Genomic DNA, 24,029 nt, shown 5'->3' with positions numbered 1-24,029 from the left:
GGGGTACACACCTGTCTCAGGATACCCTGGGGTACACACCTGTCTCAGGATACCCTGGGGTACACACCTGTCTCGCTGTCAAGATAAAGAATGAGACACTTGTGCAACATTTGGTAATATTTATTGAGGAAACGCTTTGCCAGTCAGTGGTTTCTTAAATCCAATACGGAGACAAACTGTGAAAGATGAGGAGGAGAATGAGGTAATCAGTCCCTCAGCCTAGAATCGATGTGCTCGGTCTATCAATTCTGAGAAAAGTACAGCATATGCTCGGAGAAGCGGTTTATATACTTTTATACAGGAAATTCTTCAACTTGTGCCTAGTCTACAGTCATGACTTACACTAGTGGATTTGTCCAGTGGTGACTCCGCCTCCCGCTGCTTCTACTCACTGACTGTAGTGTATAAGTCACTTTTCCGGGTATATATTGTACTTTTCTCAAGACTGATTGATTGAACACATCGACTCTAGGATGAGGAACTGATTACCTCATTCTCATCATTTTCACCGTTTCTCTCTGTACTGAACTGAAGAAGCCGCTGATTGACGAAAAGTTTAATCAATAAAGATTTTCAAATATTGTACAAGGCTCTCATTTTTCAACTCGTCGGTTTTCTAAATCGCTGTATCATCGCTGTCAAGACATGATGAATTAGATTCATGACCAACATCTAGGAATCTTCATTTAAGTTTTCTCAAAGATTTCTCGTGAATGTTAACATCATGCTGTGAGGCAAGAAGAAATTAGTCTCATGAGCCACACGTCAGGAGTCTTCCGGGCTCTGGTTAGCATAAACAAGTGAAAACCTTCCGCTCAGATATAAAGGGACTCGCTGGTGTAGTGGTTTGAGATAATAAGAACATACGAACGAAGGAGCACTGCAACAGGCCTACTGGCCCATGCAAGGCAGGTCCAATTCTCCTACCGGATTAAGCCAATGCCTTAACCTAGTCAGGTCAGGTCACATTCACTTAAGGAAGGAGCATGGCATCTGACCTAGTAGCACAAGCTGCTCAGGTCAAACTCACACCCACCCACACCCACTCATATATTTATGTAACATATTTTTAAAACTACACAACGTCTTAGCTTCTATGATGGTACTCGGGAGTTTGTTCCACTCATCAACAATTCTATTACCAAGTCAGTGCTTTCCTAGATTCTACCTGAATTTGAATTTTTCCAACTTAAAGCCATTGCTGCAAGTCCTGTCTAGGCTAGTTATTTTTAGCACGCTATTTACAGTCCCTTTATTCATTCCTGTTTTCCATTTATACACCTCAATCATATCCCCCCTAATTCTACGCTTTTCTAGAGAGTGCAGATTCAGGGAAGATTTCTGATACATGGGATCAACTTTGTCATCTTCCTTGTACGTTTTCCAGAGCATTTATATCCATTCTGTTATACTGTGACCAAAACTGTGCACCATAATCTAAACGAGGTCTAACCAAGGATATATAGAGTTGAAGAACAACCTGAGGACTTCTATTATTTATACTTCTTGCTAGGAAACCAAGGATTCTGTTAGCTTTATTGCGAACACTTATGCACTGTTGTCTTGGTTTTAGATTACTGCTAACCAGAACTCCTAAATCCTTTTCGTAATCAGTAAAATTAAGATCTACATTATTTAGTTTATATGTGGCATGGTTATTTTCCTGTCCAACATTTAGAACTTTGCATTTGTCTATATTAAATTGAATTTGCCACTTCTCCGACCAATGCATCAGTCTATTTAAATCATGTAAAGTAAAAGGACACAAGTGCAACTAATGTGACAAATGTCACATTAGTTGCACTTGTGTCCTTTTACTTTACATATTGTCGGTAATTCTACCAACTTTATTTAAATCATCCTGGAGTGCTCTAGTGTCCTCATTAGAATGAATTGGACGGCCTATTTTGGTGTCATCAGCAAATTTGTTTGATGCCTTGGCTAACATATGAGCAATATGGGTTTGAATCCTTCATATGTCGACTCAGAGAAATATGTTTCATTATAATGCAAATATGTTTATATATTAAGGTATTGTTTAAATTCCGTGTACCATAATAGACAAGTGAGTCGTAAAACTCGCAGGTCAGTGTGTTAACCGTTGGGCCAGCTTTGTCTAATAAGATTCGTCTAACTAGGTGGATTTCTTTACGCCTTAGGGAAGTTAGCATGGGCCACAACTGTGACAACAAATGCAGATTTTTACTCCATCCGTTCCGTGGACTGTTTGCAATCGTATTATTGCGATTTCATGAGTCATGATAATAGGCTTGAAGGGACTTGAGCTAGAGTTTGCCACAGCCACGCTGGTGGGAGAGTCATTTGTAAAAACTTGCATTTGTGATCACCATAGTGGCCCATGCTAACTTCCCTGTGGTGTATTTAAATGTACATAGAAAGAAGAACCTTATTACAGCCAGCTGGCCGGGTGGCTTACACACGGGCCTGACATTTTAGGACTCGCCATAGGTTTAAACCCCACTAGTTCCTTGGTTTGTTTACAGTTATGTAATTACGATTTCGTAATAACATAACTGACTCATGAACTGCGGGTCACCTGTATTACAGACATGTTCAGCGGGAAAGTGTTTAGAGTTCCGTGACTGTGTACAGTGCGCACACTTCGACACTGGCAAACTCAAAGGTTCTAAATGTTTATCTTGCCAAACAAGGAACGTCGTCGACTCACTCGAAGGTAAGAGTAACATTATATTTACGTAAATATTGCAGTAAATACTTGAAGGGTGCTGTTGATTTTCTCTAGTTCATGTTGTACATAGTTAATTTTTTTTTCTAAATACTCGTAATTGCACATTTCATTTTGCTAAGTTTATATACATATATAAATAATGTGAATGATTGTTATGGAATTATTTTCAATTAAAAAATGAATTTACTTTTATGAAGTTGACTATTTTTTTTAGGAATCTTCTTCATATTAATTTAGTTATTGTATTTTGTTTACGATAATTGACTTTATTACTAGCACCAATAATTCAGCTGCTAATCCTCGTATAATTGCATAATTATCACCAATAATTCAGCTGCTAATCCTCGTGTAATTACATAATTCAGAGAACACCGATATGTAATCTTTCGTCCTTAATACACCACAAAACTCAGTTTTTTACTGTTGAAACAGAGAAAGTGCTTGAGGGTGCTCGTCTCTGTACTTTTGAGGACGAGGAAGGTTGCTACTTCAACTTCACGTACCGCTACGTGGATAGTTCCTCAAGCACGGACTCTCCAAAGTACGAGATCTTCGTGCAGAAGGAGAGACAGTGTCCTGAACCACCCCCAGTGCTCGGTCAGTCGTACAGTCTTGACACTGGTATCAGGGAAGCCTTTCATTACTACGTTTTACTCATAGATGGGATTTATTAATCTTGAAAAAGTGTAGTAATAGCTATTATTTACGACTGTTACTGCCGACCTTAAATACGCGGGTGGACGCAGATTGAAGGTCTGGCTGTCTAGCAAATGTTATATTGCTGTGTAATGAACAAGTTAATACGACTGTCATTCAATAACAGCCTCGGGTGAGACGTAATAAAAGGCTTCCTTACTACCAGTATCTTTATTTCCAGGTGTTGACTTCTACTATTATCTACCCAAGTGAGCAATCTTTATAACCGAACTCCGAGGTACATTAACCTGCAAACCTCCACCACCTGTCAAGGATACTTTAATACCAAAACTTCGGAATTAAAGGAAGCTGTGAATAAGTAAACAAAGTGTGAATGAGGGTATTAAAGACTAGCATGGTAGTAATACCACTGAGAGACTTGACCAGGGTATTATTGCCCGGTGTTAGTAAAGACCAGCATGGTAGTAATACCACAGAGAGACTTTATCATGGTATTATTGCCAGGTGTTAGTAAAGACCAGCATGGTAGTAATACCACAGAGAGACTTTATCACGGTATTATTGCCCGGTGTTAGTAAAGACCAGCATAGTAGTAATACCACAGAGAGACTTTATCACGGTATTATTGCCCGGTGTTAGTAAAGACCAGCATGGTAGTAATACCACAGAGAGACTTTATCATGGTATTATTGCCCGGTGTTAGTAAAGACCAGCATGGTAGTAATACCACAGAGAGACTTTATCATGGTATTATTGCCCGGTGTTAGTAAAGACCAGCATGGTAGTAATACCACAGAGAGACTTTATCATGGTATTATTGCCCGGTGTTAGTAAAGACCAGCATGGTAGTAATACCACTGAGAGACTTTATCATGGTATTATTGCCCGGTGTTAGAGAGCATGGTAGTAATACCACTGAGAGACTTTATCATGGTATTATTGCCCGGTGTTAGTAAAGACCAGCATGGTAGTAATACCACTGAGAGACTTGACCAGGGTATTATTGCCCGGTGTTAGTAAAGACTAGCATGGTAGTAATACCACTGAAAGACTTGACCAGGGTATTATTGCCCGGTGTTAGTAAAGACTAGCATGGTAGTAATACCACTGAGAGACTTTACCAGGGTATTATTGCCCGGTGTTAGTAAAGACCAGCATGGTAGTAATACCACTGAGAGACTTTATCATGGTATTATTGCCCGGTGTTAGTAAAGACCAGCATGGTAGTAATACCACTGAGAGACTTTATCATGGTATTATTGCCCGGTGTTAGTAAAGACCAGCATGGTAGTAATACCACTGAGAGACTTTATCATGGTATTATTGCCCGGTGTTAGTAAAGACCAGCATGGTAGTAATACCACAGAGAGACTTTATCATGGTATTATTGCCCGGTGTTAGTAAAGACCAGCATGGTAGTAATACCACTGAGAGACTTTACCAGGGTATTATTGCCCGGTGTTAGTAAAGACCAGCATGGTAGTAATACCACAGAGAGACTTTATCATGGTATTATTGCCCGGTGTTAGTAAAGACCAGCATGGTAGTAATACCACTGAGAGACTTGACCAGGGTATTATTGCCCGGTGTTAGTAAAGACCAGCATGGTAGTAATACCACAGAGAGACTTTATCATGGTATTATTGCCCGGTGTTAGTAAAGACCAGCATGGTAGTAATACCACAGAGAGACTTTATCATGGTATTATTGCCCGGTGTTAGTAAAGACCAGCATGGTAGTAATACCACTGAGAGACTTGACCAGGGTATTATTGCCCGGTGTTAGTAAAGACCAGCATGGTAGTAATACCACAGAGAGACTTTATCATGGTATTATTGCCCGGTGTTAGTAAAGACCAGCATGGTAGTAATACCACTGAGAGACTTAACCAGGGTATTATTGCCCGGTGTTAGTAAAGACTAGCATGGTAGTAATACCACTGAGAGACTTGACCAGGGTATTATTGCCCGGTGTTAGTAAAGACCAGCATGGTAGTAATACCACAGAGAGACTTTATCATGGTATTATTGCCCGGTGTTAGTAAAGACCAGCATGGTAGTAATACCACAGAGAGACTTGACCAGGGTATTATTGCCCGGTGTTAGTAAAGACCAGCATGGTAGTAATACCACTGAGAGACTTTATCATGGTATTATTGCCCGGTGTTAGTAAAGACCAGCATGGTAGTAATACCACTGAGAGACTTTACCAGGGTATTATTGCCCGGTGTTAGTAAAGACCAGCATGGTAGTAATACCACTGAGAGACTTTATCACGGTATTATTGCCCGGTGTTAGTAAAGACCAGCATGGTAGTAATACCACAGAGAGACTTTATCACGGTATTATTGCCCGGTGTTAGTAAAGACCAGCATGGTAGTAATACCACTGAGAGACTTTATCACGGTATTATTGCCCGGTGTTAGTAAAGACCAGCATGGTAGTAATACCACAGAGAGACTTTATCACGGTATTATTGCCCGGTGTTAGTAAAGACCAGCATGGTAGTAATACCACTGAGAGACTTTATCATGGTATTATTGCCCGGTGTTAGTAAAGACCAGCATGGTAGTAATACCACTGAGAGACTTTATCATGGTATTATTGCCCGGTGTTAGTAAAGACCAGCATGGTAGTAATACCACAGAGAGACTTTATCACGGTATTATTGCCCGGTGTTAGTAAAGACCAGCATGGTAGTAATACCACTGAGAGACTTTATCATGGTATTATTGCCCGGTGTTAGTAAAGACTAGCATGGTAGTAATACCACAGAGAGACTTTATCATGGTATTATTGCCCGGTGTTAGTAAAGACCAGCATGGTAGTAATACCACAGAGAGACTTTATCACGGTATTATTGCCCGGTGTTAGTAAAGACCAGCATGGTAGTAATACCACAGAGAGACTTTATCACGGTATTATTGCCCGGTGTTAGTAAAGACCAGCATGGTAGTAATACCACAGAGAGACTTTATCACGGTATTATTGCCCGGTGTTAGTAAAGACCAGCATGGTAGTAATACCACAGAGAGACTTTATCACGGTATTATTGCCCGGTGTTAGTAAAGACCAGCATGGTAGTAATACCACTGAGAGACTTTATCATGGTATTATTGCCCGGTGTTAGTAAAGACCAGCATGGTAGTAATACCACAGAGAGACTTTATCACGGTATTATTGCCCGGTGTTAGTAAAGACCAGCATGGTAGTAATACCACTGAGAGACTTTATCATGGTATTATTGCCCGGTGTTAGTAAAGACCAGCATGGTAGTAATACCACTGAGAGACTTTACCAGGGTATTATTGCCCGGTGTTAGTAAAGACCAGCATGGTAGTAATACCACTGAGAGACTTTATCACGGTATTATTGCCCGGTGTTAGTAAAGACCAGCATGGTAGTAATACCACTGAGAGACTTTATCATGGTATTATTGCCCGGTGTTAGTAAAGACCAGCATGGTAGTAATACCACAGAGAGACTTTATCATGGTATTATTGCCCGGTGTTAGTAAAGACCAGCATGGTAGTAATACCACAGAGAGACTTTATCACGGTATTATTGCCCGGTGTTAGTAAAGACCAGCATGGTAGTAATACCACAGAGAGACTTTATCATGGTATTATTGCCCGGTGTTAGTAAAGACCAGCATGGTAGTAATACCACTGAGAGACTTTACCAGGGTATTATTGCCCGGTGTTAGTAAAGACTAGCATGGTAGTAATACCACTGAGAGACTTTACCAGGGTATTATTGCCCGGTGTTAGTAAAGACCAGCATGGTAGTAATACCACTGAGAGACTTTATCACGGTATTATTGCCCGGTGTTAGTAAAGACCAGCATGGTAGTAATACCACTGAGAGACTTTATCACGGTATTATTGCCCGGTGTTAGTAAAGACCAGCATGGTAGTAATACCACTGAGAGACTTTATCACGGTATTATTGCCCGGTGTTAGTAAAGACCAGCATGGTAGTAATACCACAGAGAGACTTTATCACGGTATTATTGCCCGGTGTTAGTAAAGACCAGCATGGTAGTAATACCACAGAGAGACTTTATCACGGTATTATTGCCCGGTGTTAGTAAAGACCAGCATGGTAGTAATACCACAGAGAGACTTTATCACGGTATTATTGCCCGGTGTTAGTAAAGACCAGCATGGTAGTAATACCACTGAGAGACTTTATCATGGTATTATTGCCCGGTGTTAGTAAAGACCAGCATGGTAGTAATACCACTGAGAGACTTTACCAGGGTATTATTGCCCGGTGTTAGTAAAGACCAGCATGGTAGTAATACCACAGAGAGACTTTATCATGGTATTATTGCCCGGTGTTAGTAAAGACCAGCATGGTAGTAATACCACTGAGAGACTTTATCATGGTATTATTGCCCGGTGTTAGTAAAGACCAGCATGGTAGTAATACCACAGAGAGACTTTATCACGGTATTATTGCCCGGTGTTAGTAAAGACCAGCATGGTAGTAATACCACTGAGAGACTTTATCATGGTATTATTGCCCGGTGTTAGTAAAGACCAGCATGGTAGTAATACCACAGAGAGACTTTATCACGGTATTATTGCCCGGTGTTAGTAAAGACCAGCATGGTAGTAATACCACTGAGAGACTTTATCACGGTATTATTGCCCGGTGTTACACCACCACCTTTGGTTACTCCTTTAAATATTATATTTTATATACGAATTATATATTTAAAGTTTTTTTGTGAAATAAAGAGAATATATGAATGTTAGTATACTGTCTCTCCGCACTTGTCTCTCCCTCTGTGTCTCCCCACACTTGTCTCTCCCTCAGTGTCTCCCCACACTTGTCTCTCCCTCAGTGTCTCCCCACACTTGTCTCTCCCTCTGTGTCTCCCCACACTTGTCTCTCCCTCTGTGTCTCCCCACACTTGTCTCTCCCTCTGTGTCTCCCCACACTTGTCTCTCCCTCTGTGTCTCCCCACACTTGTCTCTCCCTCAGTGTCTCTCCGCACTTGTCTCTCCCTCTGTGTCTCCCCACACTTGTCTCTCCCTCTGTGTCTCCCCACACTTGTCTCTCCCTCAGTGTCTCCCCACACTTGTCTCTCCCTCTGTGTCTCCCCACACTTGTCTCTCCCTCTGTGTCTCCCCACACTTGTCTCTCCCTCTGTGTCTCTCCACACTTGTCTCTCCATCAGTGTCTCCCCACACTTGTCTCTCCCTCAGTGTCTCCCCACACTTGTCTCTCCCTCAGTGTCTCCCCACACTTGTCTCTCCCTCAGTGTCTCCCCACACTTGTCTCTCCCTCTGTGTCTCTCCACACTTGTCTCTCCCTCAGTGTCTCCCCACACTTGTCTCTCCCTCAGTGTCTCCCCACACTTGTCTCTCCCTCTGTGTCTCTCCACACTTGTCTCTCCCTCAGTGTCTCCCCACACTTGTCTCTCCCTCTGTGTCTCTCCACACTTGTCTCTCCCTCTGTGTCTCCCCACACTTGTCTCTCCCTCTGTGTCTCTCCACACTTGTCTCTCCCTCAGTGTCTCCCCACACTTGTCTCTCCCTCTGTGTCTCTCCACACTTGTCTCTCCCTCAGTGTCTCCCCACACTTGTCTCTCCCTCTGTGTCTCCCCACACTTGTCTCTCCCTCTGTGTCTCTCCACACTTGTCTCTCCCTCAGTGTCTCCCCACACTTGTCTCTCCCTCAGTGTCTCCCCACACTTGTCTCTCCCTCAGTGTCTCTCCGCACTTGTCTCTCCCTCTGTGTCTCCCCACACTTGTCTCTCCCTCAGTGTCTCCCCACACTTGTCTCTCCCTCAGTGTCTCCCCACACTTATCTCTCCCTCAGTGTCTCCCCACACTTGTCTCTCCCTCTGTGTCTCCCCACACTTGTCTCTCCCTCTGTGTCTCTCCGCACTTGTCTCTCCCTCTGTGTCTCCCCACACTTGTCTCTCCCTCTGTGTCTCCCCACACTTGTCTCTCCCTCAGTGTCTCCCCACACTTGTCTCTCCCTCTGTGTCTCCCCACACTTGTCTCTCCCTCTGTGTCTCCCCACACTTGTCTCTCCCTCTGTGTCTCTCCACACTTGTCTCTCCCTCAGTGTCTCCCCACACTTGTCTCTCCCTCAGTGTCTCCCCACACTTGTCTCTCCCTCAGTGTCTCCCCACACTTGTCTCTCCCTCAGTGTCTCCCCACACTTGTCTCTCCCTCTGTGTCTCTCCACACTTGTCTCTCCCTCAGTGTCTCCCCACACTTGTCTCTCCCTCAGTGTCTCCCCACACTTGTCTCTCCCTCTGTGTCTCTCCACACTTGTCTCTCCCTCAGTGTCTCCCCACACTTGTCTCTCCCTCTGTGTCTCTACACACTTGTCTCTCCCTCTGTGTCTCCCCACACTTGTCTCTCCCTCTGTGTCTCTCCACACTTGTCTCTACCTCAGTGTCTCCCCACACTTGTCTCTCCCTCTGTGTCTCTCCACACTTGTCTCTCCCTCAGTGTCTCCCCACACTTGTCTCTCCCTCTGTGTCTCCCCACACTTGTCTCTCCCTCTGTGTCTCTCCACACTTGTCTCTCCCTCAGTGTCTCCCCACACTTGTCTCTCCCTCAGTGTCTCCCCACACTTGTCTCTCCCTCAGTGTCTCTCCGCACTTGTCTCTCCCTCAGTGTCTCTCCACACTTGTCTCTCCCTCAGTGTCTCCCCACACTTGTCTCTCCCTCAGTGTCTCCCCACACTTGTCTCTCCCTCTGTGTCTCCCCACACTTGTCTCTCCCTCTGTGTCTCCCCACACTTGTCTCTCCCTCAGTGTCTCCCCACACTTGTCTCTCCCTCAGTGTCTCCCCACACTTGTCTCTCCCTCAGTGTCTCCCCACACTTGTCTCTCCCTCTGTATCTCCCCACACTTGTCTCTCCCTCTGTGTCTCCCCACACTTGTCTCTCCCTCTGTGTCTCCCCACACTTGTCTCTCCCTCTGTGTCTCCCCACACTTGTCTCTCCCTCTGTGTCTCCCCACACTTGTCTCTCCCTCAGTGTCTCCCCACACTTGTCTCTCCCTCTGTGTATCACCCATTGTCTCTCTCTCTGTGTCTCGCCACACTTGTCTCTCCCTCATTGTCTCCCAACAATTGTCTCTCCCTCAGTGTCTCCCCACACTTGTCTCTCTCTCAGTGTCTCCCCACACTTGTCTCTCCCTCAGTGTCTCCCCACACTTGTCTCTCCCTCAGTGTCTCCCCACACTTGTCTCTCCCTCAGTGTCTCCCCACACTTGTCTCTCCCTCAGTGTCTCCCCACACTTGTCTCTCCCTCAGTGTCTCCCCACACTTGTCTCTCCCTCAGTGTCTCCCCACACTTGTCTCTCCCTCAGTGTCTCCCCACACTTGTCTCTCCCTCCGTGTATCTCCCATTGTCTCTCTCTCAGTGTCTCCCCACACTTGTCTCTCCCTTAGTGCCTCCCCACACTTGTCTCTCCCTCCGTGTATCTCCCATTGTCTCTCCCTCAGTGCCTCAGTGTCTCCCCACACTTGTCTCTCCCTCATTGTCTCCCCACACTTGTCTCTCCACAGTGTCTTCTCACACTTGTCTCTCCCCCAGTGTTCTCCCCACACTTATCTCTCTCCAGTGTCTCCCCACACTTGTCTCTCCCCAGTGTTCTCCCCACACTTGTCTCTCCCCCAGTGTCTCCCCACACTTGTCTCTCTCCAGTGTCTCCTCACACTTGTCTCTCCCCAGTGTCTCCCAACATTTGTGTCTCCCCCAGTGTCTCCCCACACTTATCTCTCTCCAGTGTCTCCTCTCACTTGTCTCTCCACCAGTGTTCTCCCCACACTTGTCTCTCTCCAGTGTCTCCTCACACTTGTCTCTCCCCCCAGTGTCTCCCCACACTTGTCTCTTTCCAGTGTCTCCTCTCACTTGTCTCACCCCCAGTGTCTCCCCACACTTGTCTCTCCCCCAGTGTCTCCTCATATTGTCTCTCCCCAGTGTCTCCCTACACTTGTCTCTCCCCCATTGTTCTCCCCACACTTGTCTCTCCCCAGTGTCTCCCCACACTTGTCTCTTCACCAGTGTCTCTCCACACTTGTCTCTCCACAGTGTCTCCCCTCACTTGTCTCTCCCCAGTGTTTCCCCACACTTGTCTCTCCCCCAGTATCTCCCCACACTTGTCTCTCCCGAAGTGTCTCTCCACACTTGTTTCTCCACAGTGTCTCCCCACACTTGTCTCTCCCCCAGTTTCTCCTCACAGTGTTCTCCCCACACTTGTCTCTCCCCAGTGCCTCCCCACACTTGTCTCTCTCTCCAGTGTCTCCTCATACTTGTCTCTCCGTAGTGTCTCCCCACATATGTCTCTCCACAGTGTCTCCCCACACTTGTCTCTCCCACAGTGTCTCCCCACACTTGTCTCTCTCCAGTGTCTCCTCACACTTGTCTCTCCCCCAGTGTCTCTTCACACTCGTTTCTCCCCAGTGTCTCCCCACACTTGTCTCTCCCCCAGTGTTCTCCCCACACTTGTCTCTCTCCAGTGTCTCCTCACACTTGTCTCTCCCCCAGTGTCTCTTCACACTCGTTTCTCCCCAGTGTCTCCCCACACTTGTCTCTCCCCCAGTGTTCTCCCCACACTTGTCTCTCTCCAGTGTTTCCCCACACTTGTCTCTCTCCAGTGTCTTCCCACACTTGTCTTTCCCCCAGTGTCTTCCCACACTTGTCTCTCTCCAGTGTCTCCCCACACTTGTCTCTCACCCAGTGTCTTCCCACATTTGTCTCTCTCCAGTGTCTCCTCACACTTGTCTCTCCCCCAGTGCCTCCTAACAATTGTCTCTCCCCAGTGTCTACCCACACTTGTCTCTCCCCCAGTGTTCTCCCCACACTTATCTCTCTCCAATGTCTCCCCACACTTGTCTTTCCCCAGTGTTCTCCCCACACTTGTCTCTCCCCCAGTGTCTCCCCACACTTGTCTCTCTCCAGTGTCTCCTCACACTTGTCTCTCCCCAGTGTCTCCCAACATTTGTGTCTCCCCCAGTGTCTCCCCACACTTATCTCTCTCCAGTGTCTCCTCTCACTTGTCTCTCCCCCAGTGTTCTCCCCACACTTGTCTCTCTCCAGTGTCTCCTGACACTTGTCTCTCCCCCCAGTGTCTCCCCACACTTGTCTCTTTCCAGTGTCTCCTCTCACTTGTCTCACCCCAGTGTCTCCCCACACTTGTCTCTCCCCCAGTGTCTCCTCATATTGTCTCTCCCCAGTGTCTCCCTACACTTGTCTCTCCCCCATTGTTCTCCCCACACTTGTCTCTCCCCAGTGTCTCCCCACACTTGTCTCTTCACCAGTGTCTCTCCACACTTGTCTCTCCACAGTGTCTCCCCTCACTTGTCTCTCCCCAGTGTTTCCCCACACTTGTCTCTTCCCCAGTATCTCCCCACACTTGTCTCTCCCGAAGTGTCTCTCTACACTTGTTTCTCCACAGTGTCTCCCCACACTTGTCTCTCCCCCAGTTTCTCCTCACAGTGTTCTCCCCACACTTGTCTCTCCCCAGTGCCTCCCCACACTTGTCTCTCTCTCCAGTGTCTCCTCATACTTGTCTCTCCCCAGTGTCTCCCACATATGTCTCTCCACAGTGTCTCCCCACACTTGTCTCTCCCACAGTGTCTCCCCACACTTGTCTCTCTCCAGTGTCTCCTCACACTTGTCTCTCCCCCAGTGTCTCTTCACACTCGTCTCTCCCCAGTGTCTCCCCACACTTGTCTCTCCCCCAGTGTTCTCCCCACACTTGTCTCTCTCCAGTGTTTCCCCACACTTGTCTCTCCCCAGTGTCTTCCCACACTTGTCTTTCCCCCAGTGTCTTCCCACACTTGTCTCTCTCCAGTGTCTCCCTACACTTGTCTCTCACCCAGTGTCTTCCCACATTTGTCTCTCTCCAGTGTCTCCTCACACTTGTCTCACCCCCAGTGCCTCCTAACAATTGTCTCTCCCCAGTGTCTACCCACACTTGTCTCTCCCCCAGTGTCTCCTCACACTGTCTCTCCCCCAGTGTCTGCTCACACTTGTCTCTCCCCAGTGTCTCTCCACACTTTTCTTTCCCCCAGTGTCTTCCCACACTTGTCTCTCCATAGTGTCTCCCCACACTTGTCTCTCCCCCAGTGTCTCCCCACACTTGTATCTCCCCAGTGTCTCCTCACACTTGTCTCTCCGCAGTGTCTCCCCACACTTGTCTCTCCCCCAGTGTTCTCCGCACACTTGTCTCTCTCCAGTGTCTCCCCACACTTGTCTCTCCCTCAGTGTCTCCCCACACTTGTCTCTCCCCAGTGTCTTCCCACACTTGTCTCTCCTCAGTGTCTCCCCACACTTGTCTCTCCCCAGTGTCTTCCCACACTTGTCTCTCCACAGTGTCTCCCCACAATTGTGTGAGTGAAGGCTTGTGTATATACCAGCTGCGTGTCTCATAGGATATATTCAGTGATACCGTTATATCTCCCTTGGTTTATAGACTGATAGTTGTTTATACGTCAGGTATATACACAGATGACTGTGTTTCTCCCATGGAACATTCTCTTATAGTTGTGTATATCTCAGCGTATATACGTTAATGGCTATGCATCTCTTATGGAATATATACTGTTGCTGTATACCTCTCAGGGTATATATACTGCTGGCTGTGTACCTCTAAGGGTGTATATATACATACATACATACATACATATATATATTATATATATATATATATATATATATATATATATATATATATATATATATATATATATATATATATATATATATATATATATATACATGCAACAAGATCACAGTAAACAGGTGATTTTAAAATATGCAAAACAACCACTGTGAAAGAGTAGTGAAGTTCCAAGCGCTTTCGTGACTACTGAGTCACATTGTCAAGGAACTATGTATAGTTCCCTGACAATGTGAGTAGTCACGAAAGCGCTTGGAATTTCACTACTCTTTCACAGTGGCTGTTTTGATATATATATATATATATATATATATATATATATATATATATATATATATATATATATATATATATATATATATATATATATATATATATATATATATATATATATATATATATATATATATATATATATATATATATCAAGTCCATGGTCGACAGGAATATAATTGAATCTTGTTTCATAAAAAGCAGTTTTGACAATAATATGAATATTTCCTTTGGTTTATATAAATTAGATCCATTTATAATTAATAGAATTTGGGAAGAATTTAACAATACACTGGACAAATAAATAGCTTGGGGGTGAGTTTTGCAAAGGACCTATCCAAGTTGGCTCGCCGCGCGTCACGTGTTTAACCGTTGTGGGATCTGATAGTGAGGTGCTGGCCGACCCCTTATATAGCTTCCTTGGATGCTTCACTTTCATAGTTCCTTGATAATGTGAGTAGTCACGAAAGCGCTTGGAATTTCTCTATTCTTTCAGAGTGGTTGTTTTGCATATATATATATATATATATATATATATATATATATATATATATATATATATATATATATATATATATATATATATATATATATATATATATATATATATATATATATATATATATATATATATATATATATATATATATATATATGCAAAACAACCACTCTGAAAGAATAGAGAAATTCCAAGCGCTTTCGTGACTACTCACATTATCAAGGAACTATGAAAGTAAAGCGTCCAAGGAAGCTATATAAGGGGTCTGGCCAGCACCTCACTATCAGATCCCACAACGGTTAAACACCTGACGCGCGCCGACCCAACTGGATAGGTCCTTTGCACAACTCACCCCACAAACTATTCTACCCAAGAAAATTTAAAAATTATTTTTTGTCCAGTGTATTATTAAATTCTTCCCAAATTCTATTAATTATAAATGGATCTAATTTATATAAACCAAAGGAAATATTCATATTATTGTCAAAACTGCTTTTTATGAAACAAGATTCAATTATATTCCTGTCGACCATGGACTTGCTTGATACTACTTTCTCAACTTTTTGAAAATCAATTGGATGGTTAAAATCTCTTACATGAATAAATAGAGCATTGGAATCTTGTCCAGTTCTAATGCTATATTTATGTTGTTTTAATCTTAGTTCGAGATTTTTACTAGTTTGACCGTAATAAACTTTATCGCAAATTTTACAAGGAATCTTATAGACACATCCATCAGCATTTTGGGGGGAATTCTTTATCAAAAGTTTTTTTTACTGTATCAAGATTTTTGAATACAACTTTAATATTAAAAGTCTTAAGAAGAGAAGGTATATCAACCAAGTTTTCATGGTAAGGGAGAACCAACATATTTTTAGTTGAATAAGGCTGGTTGTCCCTTTTTGGATTGTAAAAAGTATTTCTAGCAACTTTAAAAGATTTATCAATTACATTTCTTGGGTATTTTAAATCATTACCTATTTCATAAATTTTGGATATTTCCTCATCTATGAACTCAGGACTCCAAATTCGTAAAGCTCTCGAAAACATTGATGAGAAAACAGACAGTTTGACTCTATCTTGATGCGAGGAATAATAGTGGACATAGGAACAGTTATTTGTAGGTTTTCTGTAAATTTTAAATTTGAATTCATTATTACCCTTAATAATTAAAATATCTAGAAAAGGTAATGAGTTATTTTCTTCAAACTCAACAGTAAAGTTTATGGAATGGGCTAAGCTATTTAATTTTCCAAGGAAATGGTGTATATCTACATTTTTGGGCATAAGACACAAAATATCATCAACATATCTGAACCATTTAGCTCTATTATGGAGGATTGTGTTAAGCAACCTTGTTTCAAAAAATTCCATGTATAGGTTACTAAGAACAGGTGAAAGAGGATTTCCCATTGCCATACCAAACTTCTGAGTGTAAAACTTATCATTAAATACAAATTTTGCATCAACAATGCAAAGTTTAATAAGTTTAATGATAGTAGGAACTGGCAATGGTAAATCATAGTTAACGAGTTCTTCAGATAAGAAACTTAATAAATCATCAACAGGAACTTTCGTAAACAAGGAAGTAACATCAAAACTAACCATGTTAAAATCATTTAAGTCAGTCAAGGAGCTTAATTTATCAACCAAGTCTATGTTGTTTTTAACATTAAAGTTAGAAATTTTGCCAACAATAGGGCTCAAAATATCAACAAGCCATTTGGATAATTTATATGAAACTGACCCTATGGAGCTAATAATTGGTCTGACTGGATTCCCTGGTTTGTGTGTTTTTATTAGTCCATACATGTAAGGTAAAGATGGATTAGTGGAAGTAAATTGTTTGACTAATTCATCTTTGCCTTTCAGTAGAAGTTTTATTGTTTTATTGAAATTGCTGTTAACGGTTTCTAGGGGATTTTTCCTAAGTTTAGAATAGGTTTCAGTATCATCTAAGAGATTATTCATTTTTTCTTGATAATCATTTTCTTTCATAATTACTATTGCATTTATTTTGTCTGCTTTAGTAAGGCGCAATTTTTTATTGTTATTAAGTGTCTCATAAGACTTAAAGAATCTTTGAGGGCAACTGGAAATTTCTCTATTCTTTCAGAGTGGTTGTTTTGCATATTCTGAAATCACCTGTTTACTGTGATCTTATTGCATATATATATATATATATATATATATATATATATATATATATATATATATATATATATATATATATATATATATATATATATAATATGAATATTTCCTTTGGTTTATATAAATTAGATCCATTTATAATTAATAGAATTTGGAAAGAATTTAATAATACACTGGACAAATAATCTTTAAAATTTCTTATTTCTTGGGTAGAATAGTTTGTGGGGTGAGTTGTGCCAAGGACCTTTCCAAGTTGGCTCGCCGCGCGTCACGTGTTTAAACCGTTGTGGGATCTGATAGTGAGGTGCCGACCAGACCCCTTATATAGCTTCCTTGGATGCTTTACTTTCATAGTTCCTTGATAATGTGAGTAGTCACGAAAGCGCTTGGAATTTCTCTATTCTTTCAGAGTGGTTGTTTTGCATGTGTGTGTGTGTGTGTGTGTGTGTGTATATATATACCGCTGGCTGTGTATCTCTCAGGGTATATACATTGTTGACTGTGTATTTCTCAGGATATATTACTGCTGATTGTGTATCTCTCTGGGTATATGCATTGCTGGCTGTGCATTTCTCAGGGTACAAACACCGCTGACTGTATCTCTCAGGGTATATACATTGCTGGCTGTGCATGTCTCAGGGTATATACACTGCTGGCTGTGTATCTCTTAGGGTATATACATTGCTGGCTTTGCATCTCTCATGGTATATATACTGCTGACTGTGTATCCCTCTGGGTATATTCATTGCTGGCTGTGTATCTCTCTAGGTATAAACACTGCTGGCTGTGTATCTCTCAGGGTATATACATTGCTGTCTGTGCATTTCTCAGGGTATGTACCTGCTGCCTGTGTATCTCTCATGGTATATTCACTGATGGCTGTGTATCTATCAGTATATACACTGCTGGCTGTGCATCTCTCAAGGTATATACTCTCCTGGCTGTGTATCTCTCATGGTATATACACTGCTGGCAGTGCATCTCTCAAGGTATATACTCTGCTGGCTGTGTATCTCTCAGGGTATATACTCTGCTGTGCATCTCTCAGGGTAGTTACACTGATGGGAGTATATATCACATAGTATGCACATTCACGGCTATTTCTCATTGTATCTAAGATGATGGGTGTATATACACTGGATGTATATTCCCAGTGTATATGAAACATTGTATATTTGAATATATATACATTCAATGGGTGTGTATATGCACTTCGCTGCTCGCTACTGGGTCCACTCTCTCTCTCTGCTCTATGAACTTTATCGTATCTCTTCTTAAGCTATGTATGGATCCTGCCTCCACTACATCACTCTCTACATTGTACCACTTCCTGACAACTCTGTAACTGAAGAAATACTCTGTAACATCCCTGTGACTCATCTGAGTTTTCAACTTCCAGTTGTTACCCCTTGTTTCTTTGTTGCTGTGTCCCATATCTGAAACATCCTGCCCCTCTCCACCTTGTCAGTTCCTCTCAGCATTTTATATGTCGTTATCATGTCTCCCCCCCCCCATCTCTCCTGTCCTCCAGTGTCGTCAGGTCGATTTTTCTTAACCTCTCCTCGTAGGGCATACACCTTAGCTCCGGGACTAGTCTTGTTGCAAACCTTTGCACTTAATCTAATTTCTCGGCGTGCTTGACCAGGTGTGGTTCCTTATTAGTGCAGCATACTCCAAATGTCGTAACGTTATTCTTAGGTTTGCCAGGCGCCAATATGCTGTTACAGTTATTAGGTTGCTGTCAGCCTTAGGAGATGTGTTCGGTATTATACTCATCCCAAGATCCTTTCCCTTGAGTGAAATTTGCAGTCTTTGGCCCCCCTATCCTGTACTCTGTCTGCGGTCTTCTTTGACTTTCCCCAGTGTTCGTAAATTTGCACTTGGTGTTGTTAAACTCCAGGAGCCAGTTGTTGGACCAGGCTCGTGGCCTGTCCAGGTTCCTTTGCAGTTCACCTGAACCTCATCAAATTTGAATTCTCCGCAATAGCTTCACGTTGTCTGCAAACATGGACATATCTGAATCTATCCCTTCTGCCATATCATTCACAGACCTACTAAACAGAACTACTCAACACTTCAAATGATGTAGTTGAAGTTTTGGCAGTAAAGATTGAAAACCAAAATCGTCTGCAACTTCCCACCAATTCCAGGAATAGCTTATGAAAATTGACCACTGTCTGGAAAATCTCCCAACTCCTGCCCCAGACATCTTGCTACTGGGGAATTTCAACTTAAGACACCTAAAATAGAGGAGTGTAGCAAATAATATTTTAGCAGAGATCACCCCAGGAGGCATGTCAGATGAAAATTCACACACACACACATGAGCTATTAAATCTCTGCACCAGATTCACCTGGTCACAGACCGGGCCGCGGGGGCGTTGACCCCCGAAACTCTCTCCAGGTAAACTCCAGGTAAACCAGCAAATAATAGAGCCTACAAGACTAGAAAATACACTGGACCTCGTCTTCACTAACAACAACGATCTGATACGAAATATAACCGTATTAAAGACAATACACTCAGATCACAAAATAATAGAAGTACAGACATGTATGTACAGGGCTCCTGACCAGTAAAATGTGAGTAGTCATGAGGGTGTCTTCACAAAATTCGACATACAATAGGAACCAGTCAATCATGTCCTACATGAAACAAGCTGCAAAGATATCCTAAACAACATGTATCCGAATTAAGACACATGTGCAACATCTGGGTATCTTTATTGTAGACGTTTCGCCATCCAGTGGCTTTATGAATACAGATTCTAGGACATAATTTGAAGACAGTAGAACTATATACAACTTCAAGGCTGAGGGACTGATTACCTCATCTTTTGTATATAGTTCTACTGTTTTCAAATTATGTCCTAGAATCTGTATTGATGAAGCCACTGGATGGCGAAACGTCTCACAGTAAAGATACCCAGATGTTGCACATGTGTCTAAATTTTCATCTTGTCGGTATTATATACCATTCTTGTACAACATGTATTCGAACCTTTGCCTAGAAAAATTTAACTCTATGGCACTTGAGGTCTGCTCAAGGCACTTTCCATTAATGATATAAGAAAAAGAAAGAGAAGATGTAAACTAGAGAGAGACGGTCCCTATACAGGCAAAGATGAAGAATCACAGAGCTGCTGAGAGAGGCCAGTATATCTGAAATACGAAGGGAGGAACTGGTCAGAGAAAGAGCAAATATCGAACTTAAGCTTAAGGAATCTTACAGGAGACAAGAATCTCAGGGAGAATTTAAAGCCATAAAAGAAATTGAAAGAAACCCAAAATATTTCTTCTCTTATGCCAAATCTAAGGTAAAAACGACATTCAGTATTGGACCCCTGCTTAGACGAGATGGGAACTACACAGATGGCAGCAAAGAAATGAGTGAGATACTGAAGTACCAATACCACTCAGTGTTCAGCGAACCGATAACCAGACAAAGGGTCAACAATCTAAATGATTTTTTATGACCGAGACTCAAAATTTGGTCATTTCAAAAATCTCTGATATTATCCTAACACCACAAGACTTCGAAAAAGCAATTAACGACACGCCCCTGTACTCGACCCTAGGCTCGGACTCGTGGAACTCCGTGTTCATCAAGATCTGCAAGAAGCCCCTGTCATGTGCCTTCAGCATTCTATGGAGAGGAAGCATGGACACAGGGGTCATCCCACAGTCCCTAAAAATAACAGACATAGCCCCACTCCACAAAGTGGAGCAAGATCGTCGATCACAAAGATACCCATCAGTTACACAACCCAGGGAAACACGGGTTTAGAGCAGGTCGCTTCTGTCTGTTCCAGCTACTGGACTACTATGACAAGGTCGTGGATGCTTTAGAGGATAAACAAAATGCAGATATACTAAACACAGACTTTGTGAAAGCCTTCAACAAGTTCGACGACTGTGTAATAGCACACAAAATGCGTGATAAAGGAACAACAGGAAAAGTTGGTTGATGGATCTATAACAAATAGAGACTAAAGTCTGAGGCAGCACAGTACTCGCTCCCATCCTATTCCTCATCCTCTTATCTGACATAGAGATGTAAGCCATAGCTCCGTGTCTTTCTCTGTGGATGACACCCGAATTGCCATGACAGTGACCTCCATCGACGACACCGCAAGACTCCAAGTGGACATCAACCAAATCTTGAAATGGGCCGCAGAAAACATTGAGAAGTTCATTGAAGAGAAGTTTAAGCTTCTCCGATACGGAAAACTTGAAGAAATTAAACCTGTATCAGGGCACAAAGCAAATTCTAACCATACAATAGAGCGAAACACTAATGTTAAGGATCTGGGAGTGATAATGTCAGAGGATCACGCCTTCAAAGACCACAATAATGTATCAACCTCATCGGCTAGGAAAATGATAGAATGGATAAAGAGAATCTTCAGAACTAGGGACGACAAACCCATGATGATCCTCTTCAAATCGTTGTACAGTAACTGCCCCTTTCAATGCAGGCGAAATTGCTGACCTGAAGAGTGTACGAAGAACTTTCACGGCACACGCAAGTGCCATAAAGTACCTAAATTACTGGGAACGGTTGAAATCCCTTGCTTTGTATTCCCTGAAACGCAGGCAAGAAAGATACATGATAATATACGCTTGGAAAATCCTAGAGGGATTAGTATCAAACTTGGACACGAAAATCACTCCCTTCGAAAGCAAGAGACTTGGTAGGAGATGCAACATTCCCCCAATGAGAAATAGGGAGGCCACGAGCACACTAAGAATAACACAGTAAGTGTCAGTGGCCCAAGACTGATCAACTGCCTCCCAGCATACATTAGAGGGATTACCAGTAGACCCCTGGCTGTCTTCAAGAAGGCGCTGGACAGGCACCTAAAGTCAGTACCTGATCAGCAGGGCTATGTTTGGTACGTCGGTTTACGTGTGTCAGGCAGTAACAGCCTGGTTGATCAGACCCTGATCCACTACGAGGCCTGGTCTCAGACCGGGCCGCGGGGGCGTTGACCCCCGAAACCCTCTCCAGGTATACTCCAGGTAGGTATACATATCCCAGATACAGCATCTACCCTAGGACTGACCCCCTGTAGAACCCCGCTCGTCACAGGCGCCCACTCTCATACCTCCCACAAGTATATAAATAAATAACAAAAAGGCACAATTCCGTGACTGGAACGATACACAAATAACCCTCACATAAAAGAGAGAAGCTTACGACGACGTTTCGGTCCGACTTGGACCATTAACAAAGTCACACAAAGTCCCACAAGTACCATGACTCGTTGTTTCCTTCCTGTCAGGTATTCTCTGAACCATTGCAACGTTATTCCTGCGTCTGTGTGTGTGTGTGTGTGTGTGTGTGTGCATGTGTGTGTGTGTGTGTGTGTGTGTGTGTGTGTGTGTGTGTGTATGTGTGTGTGTGTGTGTGTATGTGTGTGTGTGTGTGTGTATGTGTGTGTGTGTGTGTGTGTTTATGTGTGTGTGTGTGTGTGTGTGTGTGTGTGTGTGTGTCTGTGTGTGTGTGTGTGTGTGTGTGTGTGTGTGTGTGTGTGTGTGTGTATGTGTGTGTGTGTGTATGTTTGTGTGTGTACTCACCTAGTTGTACTCACCTAGTTGAGGTTGCAGGGGTCGAGTCCAAGCTCCTGGCCCCGCCTCTTCACTGGTCGCTACTAGGTCACTCTCCCTGAACCATGAGCTTTATCGTGCCTCTGCTTAAAGCTATGTATGGATCCTGCCTCCAATACATCGCTTCCCAAACTATTCCACTTCCTGATTACTCTGTGTGTGTGTACTCACCTATTTGTACTCACCTATTTGTGGTTGCAGGGGTCGAGTCTTAGCTCCTGGCCCCGCCTCTTCACCGGTTGCTACTAGGCCCTCTCTCTCCCCGCTCCATGAGCTTTATCAAACTTCGTCTTAAAACTGTGTATGGTTCCTGCCTCCACTACGTCATTTTCTAGGCTATTCCACTGCCTTACAACTCTATGACTGAAGAAATACTTCCTACTATCTCTCTGACTCATTTGTGTCTTCAACTTCCAATTGTGGCCTCTTGTTTCTGTGTCCCCTCCCTGGAACATCCTGTCTTTGTCCACCTTGTCTATTCCACGCAGTATTTTATATGTCGTTATCATGTCTCCCCTGACCCTCCTGTCCTCCAGTGTCGTCAGGCCGATTTCCCTTAATCTTTCTTCATAGGACATTCCCCTTAGCTCTGGAACTAACCTTGTGGCAAACCTTTGTACTTTCTCTAGTTTCTTGACGTGCTTTATCAAGTGCGGGTTCCAAACAGGTGCTGCATACTCCAGTATGGGCCTGACATACACGGTGTACAGTGTCTTGAACGATTCCTTACTAAGGTGTCGGAATGCTGTTCTCAGGTTTGCCAGGCGCCCATATGCTGCAGCAGTTATCTGATTGTGTGCTTCCGGAGACATGCTCGGTGTTATACTCACCCCAAGATCTTTCTCCTTGAGTGAGGTTTGCAGTCTTTGGCCACCTAGCCTATACTCTGTCTGTGGTCTTCTGTGCCCTTCCCCTATCTTCATGACTTTGCATTTGGCAGGATTAAATTCGAGAAGCCATTTGCTGGACCAGGTGTCCAGTCTGTCCAGGTCTCTTTGAAGTCCTGCCTGGTCCTCATCAGATTTAATTCTCCTCATTAACTTCACATCATCTGCAAACAGGGACACTTCTGAGTCTAACCCTTCCATCATGTCGTTCACATATACCAAAAATAGCACTGGTCCTAGGACCGACCCCTGTGGGATCCCGCTCGTCACAGGTGCCCACTGTGATACATCATTACGTACCATGACTCGTTGTTGCCTCCCTGTCAGGTATTCTCTGATCCATTGCAGTGCCTTTCCTGTTATATGCGCCTGATGCTCTAGCTTCTGCACTAATCTCTTGTGAGGAACTGTGTCAAAGGCCTTCTTGCAGTCCAAGAAGATGCAATCAACCCACCCCTCTCTCTCGTGTCTTACTTCTGTTATTTTATCATAAAACTCCAGAAGGTTTGTGACACAGGATTTGCCTTCCGTGAATCCGTGCTGGTTGGCATTTATACTCTTGTTCAGTTCCAGGTGCTCC

At 43.3% G+C, this 24,029-nt stretch overlaps 1 protein-coding gene across 2 annotated transcripts in view; it reads left to right on the top strand.

Moving 5' to 3' along the window:
* LOC128698691 (integrin beta-PS-like) overlaps positions 1-24,029 on the top strand; it is a 197,866-nt gene that overhangs the window by 157,231 nt on the left and 16,606 nt on the right. For both annotated transcript variants that reach the window (XM_070097789.1, XM_070097790.1), the window contains exons 16-17: positions 2,569-2,695; positions 3,143-3,307. In XM_070097789.1, coding sequence (XP_069953890.1) covers positions 2,569-2,695; positions 3,143-3,307 — 292 coding nt within the window. The remainder of the gene's footprint in view (positions 1-2,568; positions 2,696-3,142; positions 3,308-24,029) is intronic.

Source organism: Cherax quadricarinatus, chromosome 59 (genome assembly GCF_038502225.1).
Source record: "Cherax quadricarinatus isolate ZL_2023a chromosome 59, ASM3850222v1, whole genome shotgun sequence".
NCBI classification, from domain to species: Eukaryota; Metazoa; Arthropoda; class Malacostraca; order Decapoda; family Parastacidae; genus Cherax; species Cherax quadricarinatus.
The sequence above is the reverse complement of the archived record's forward strand: the minus strand, read 5'-3'. Positions and strand labels throughout refer to the sequence as shown.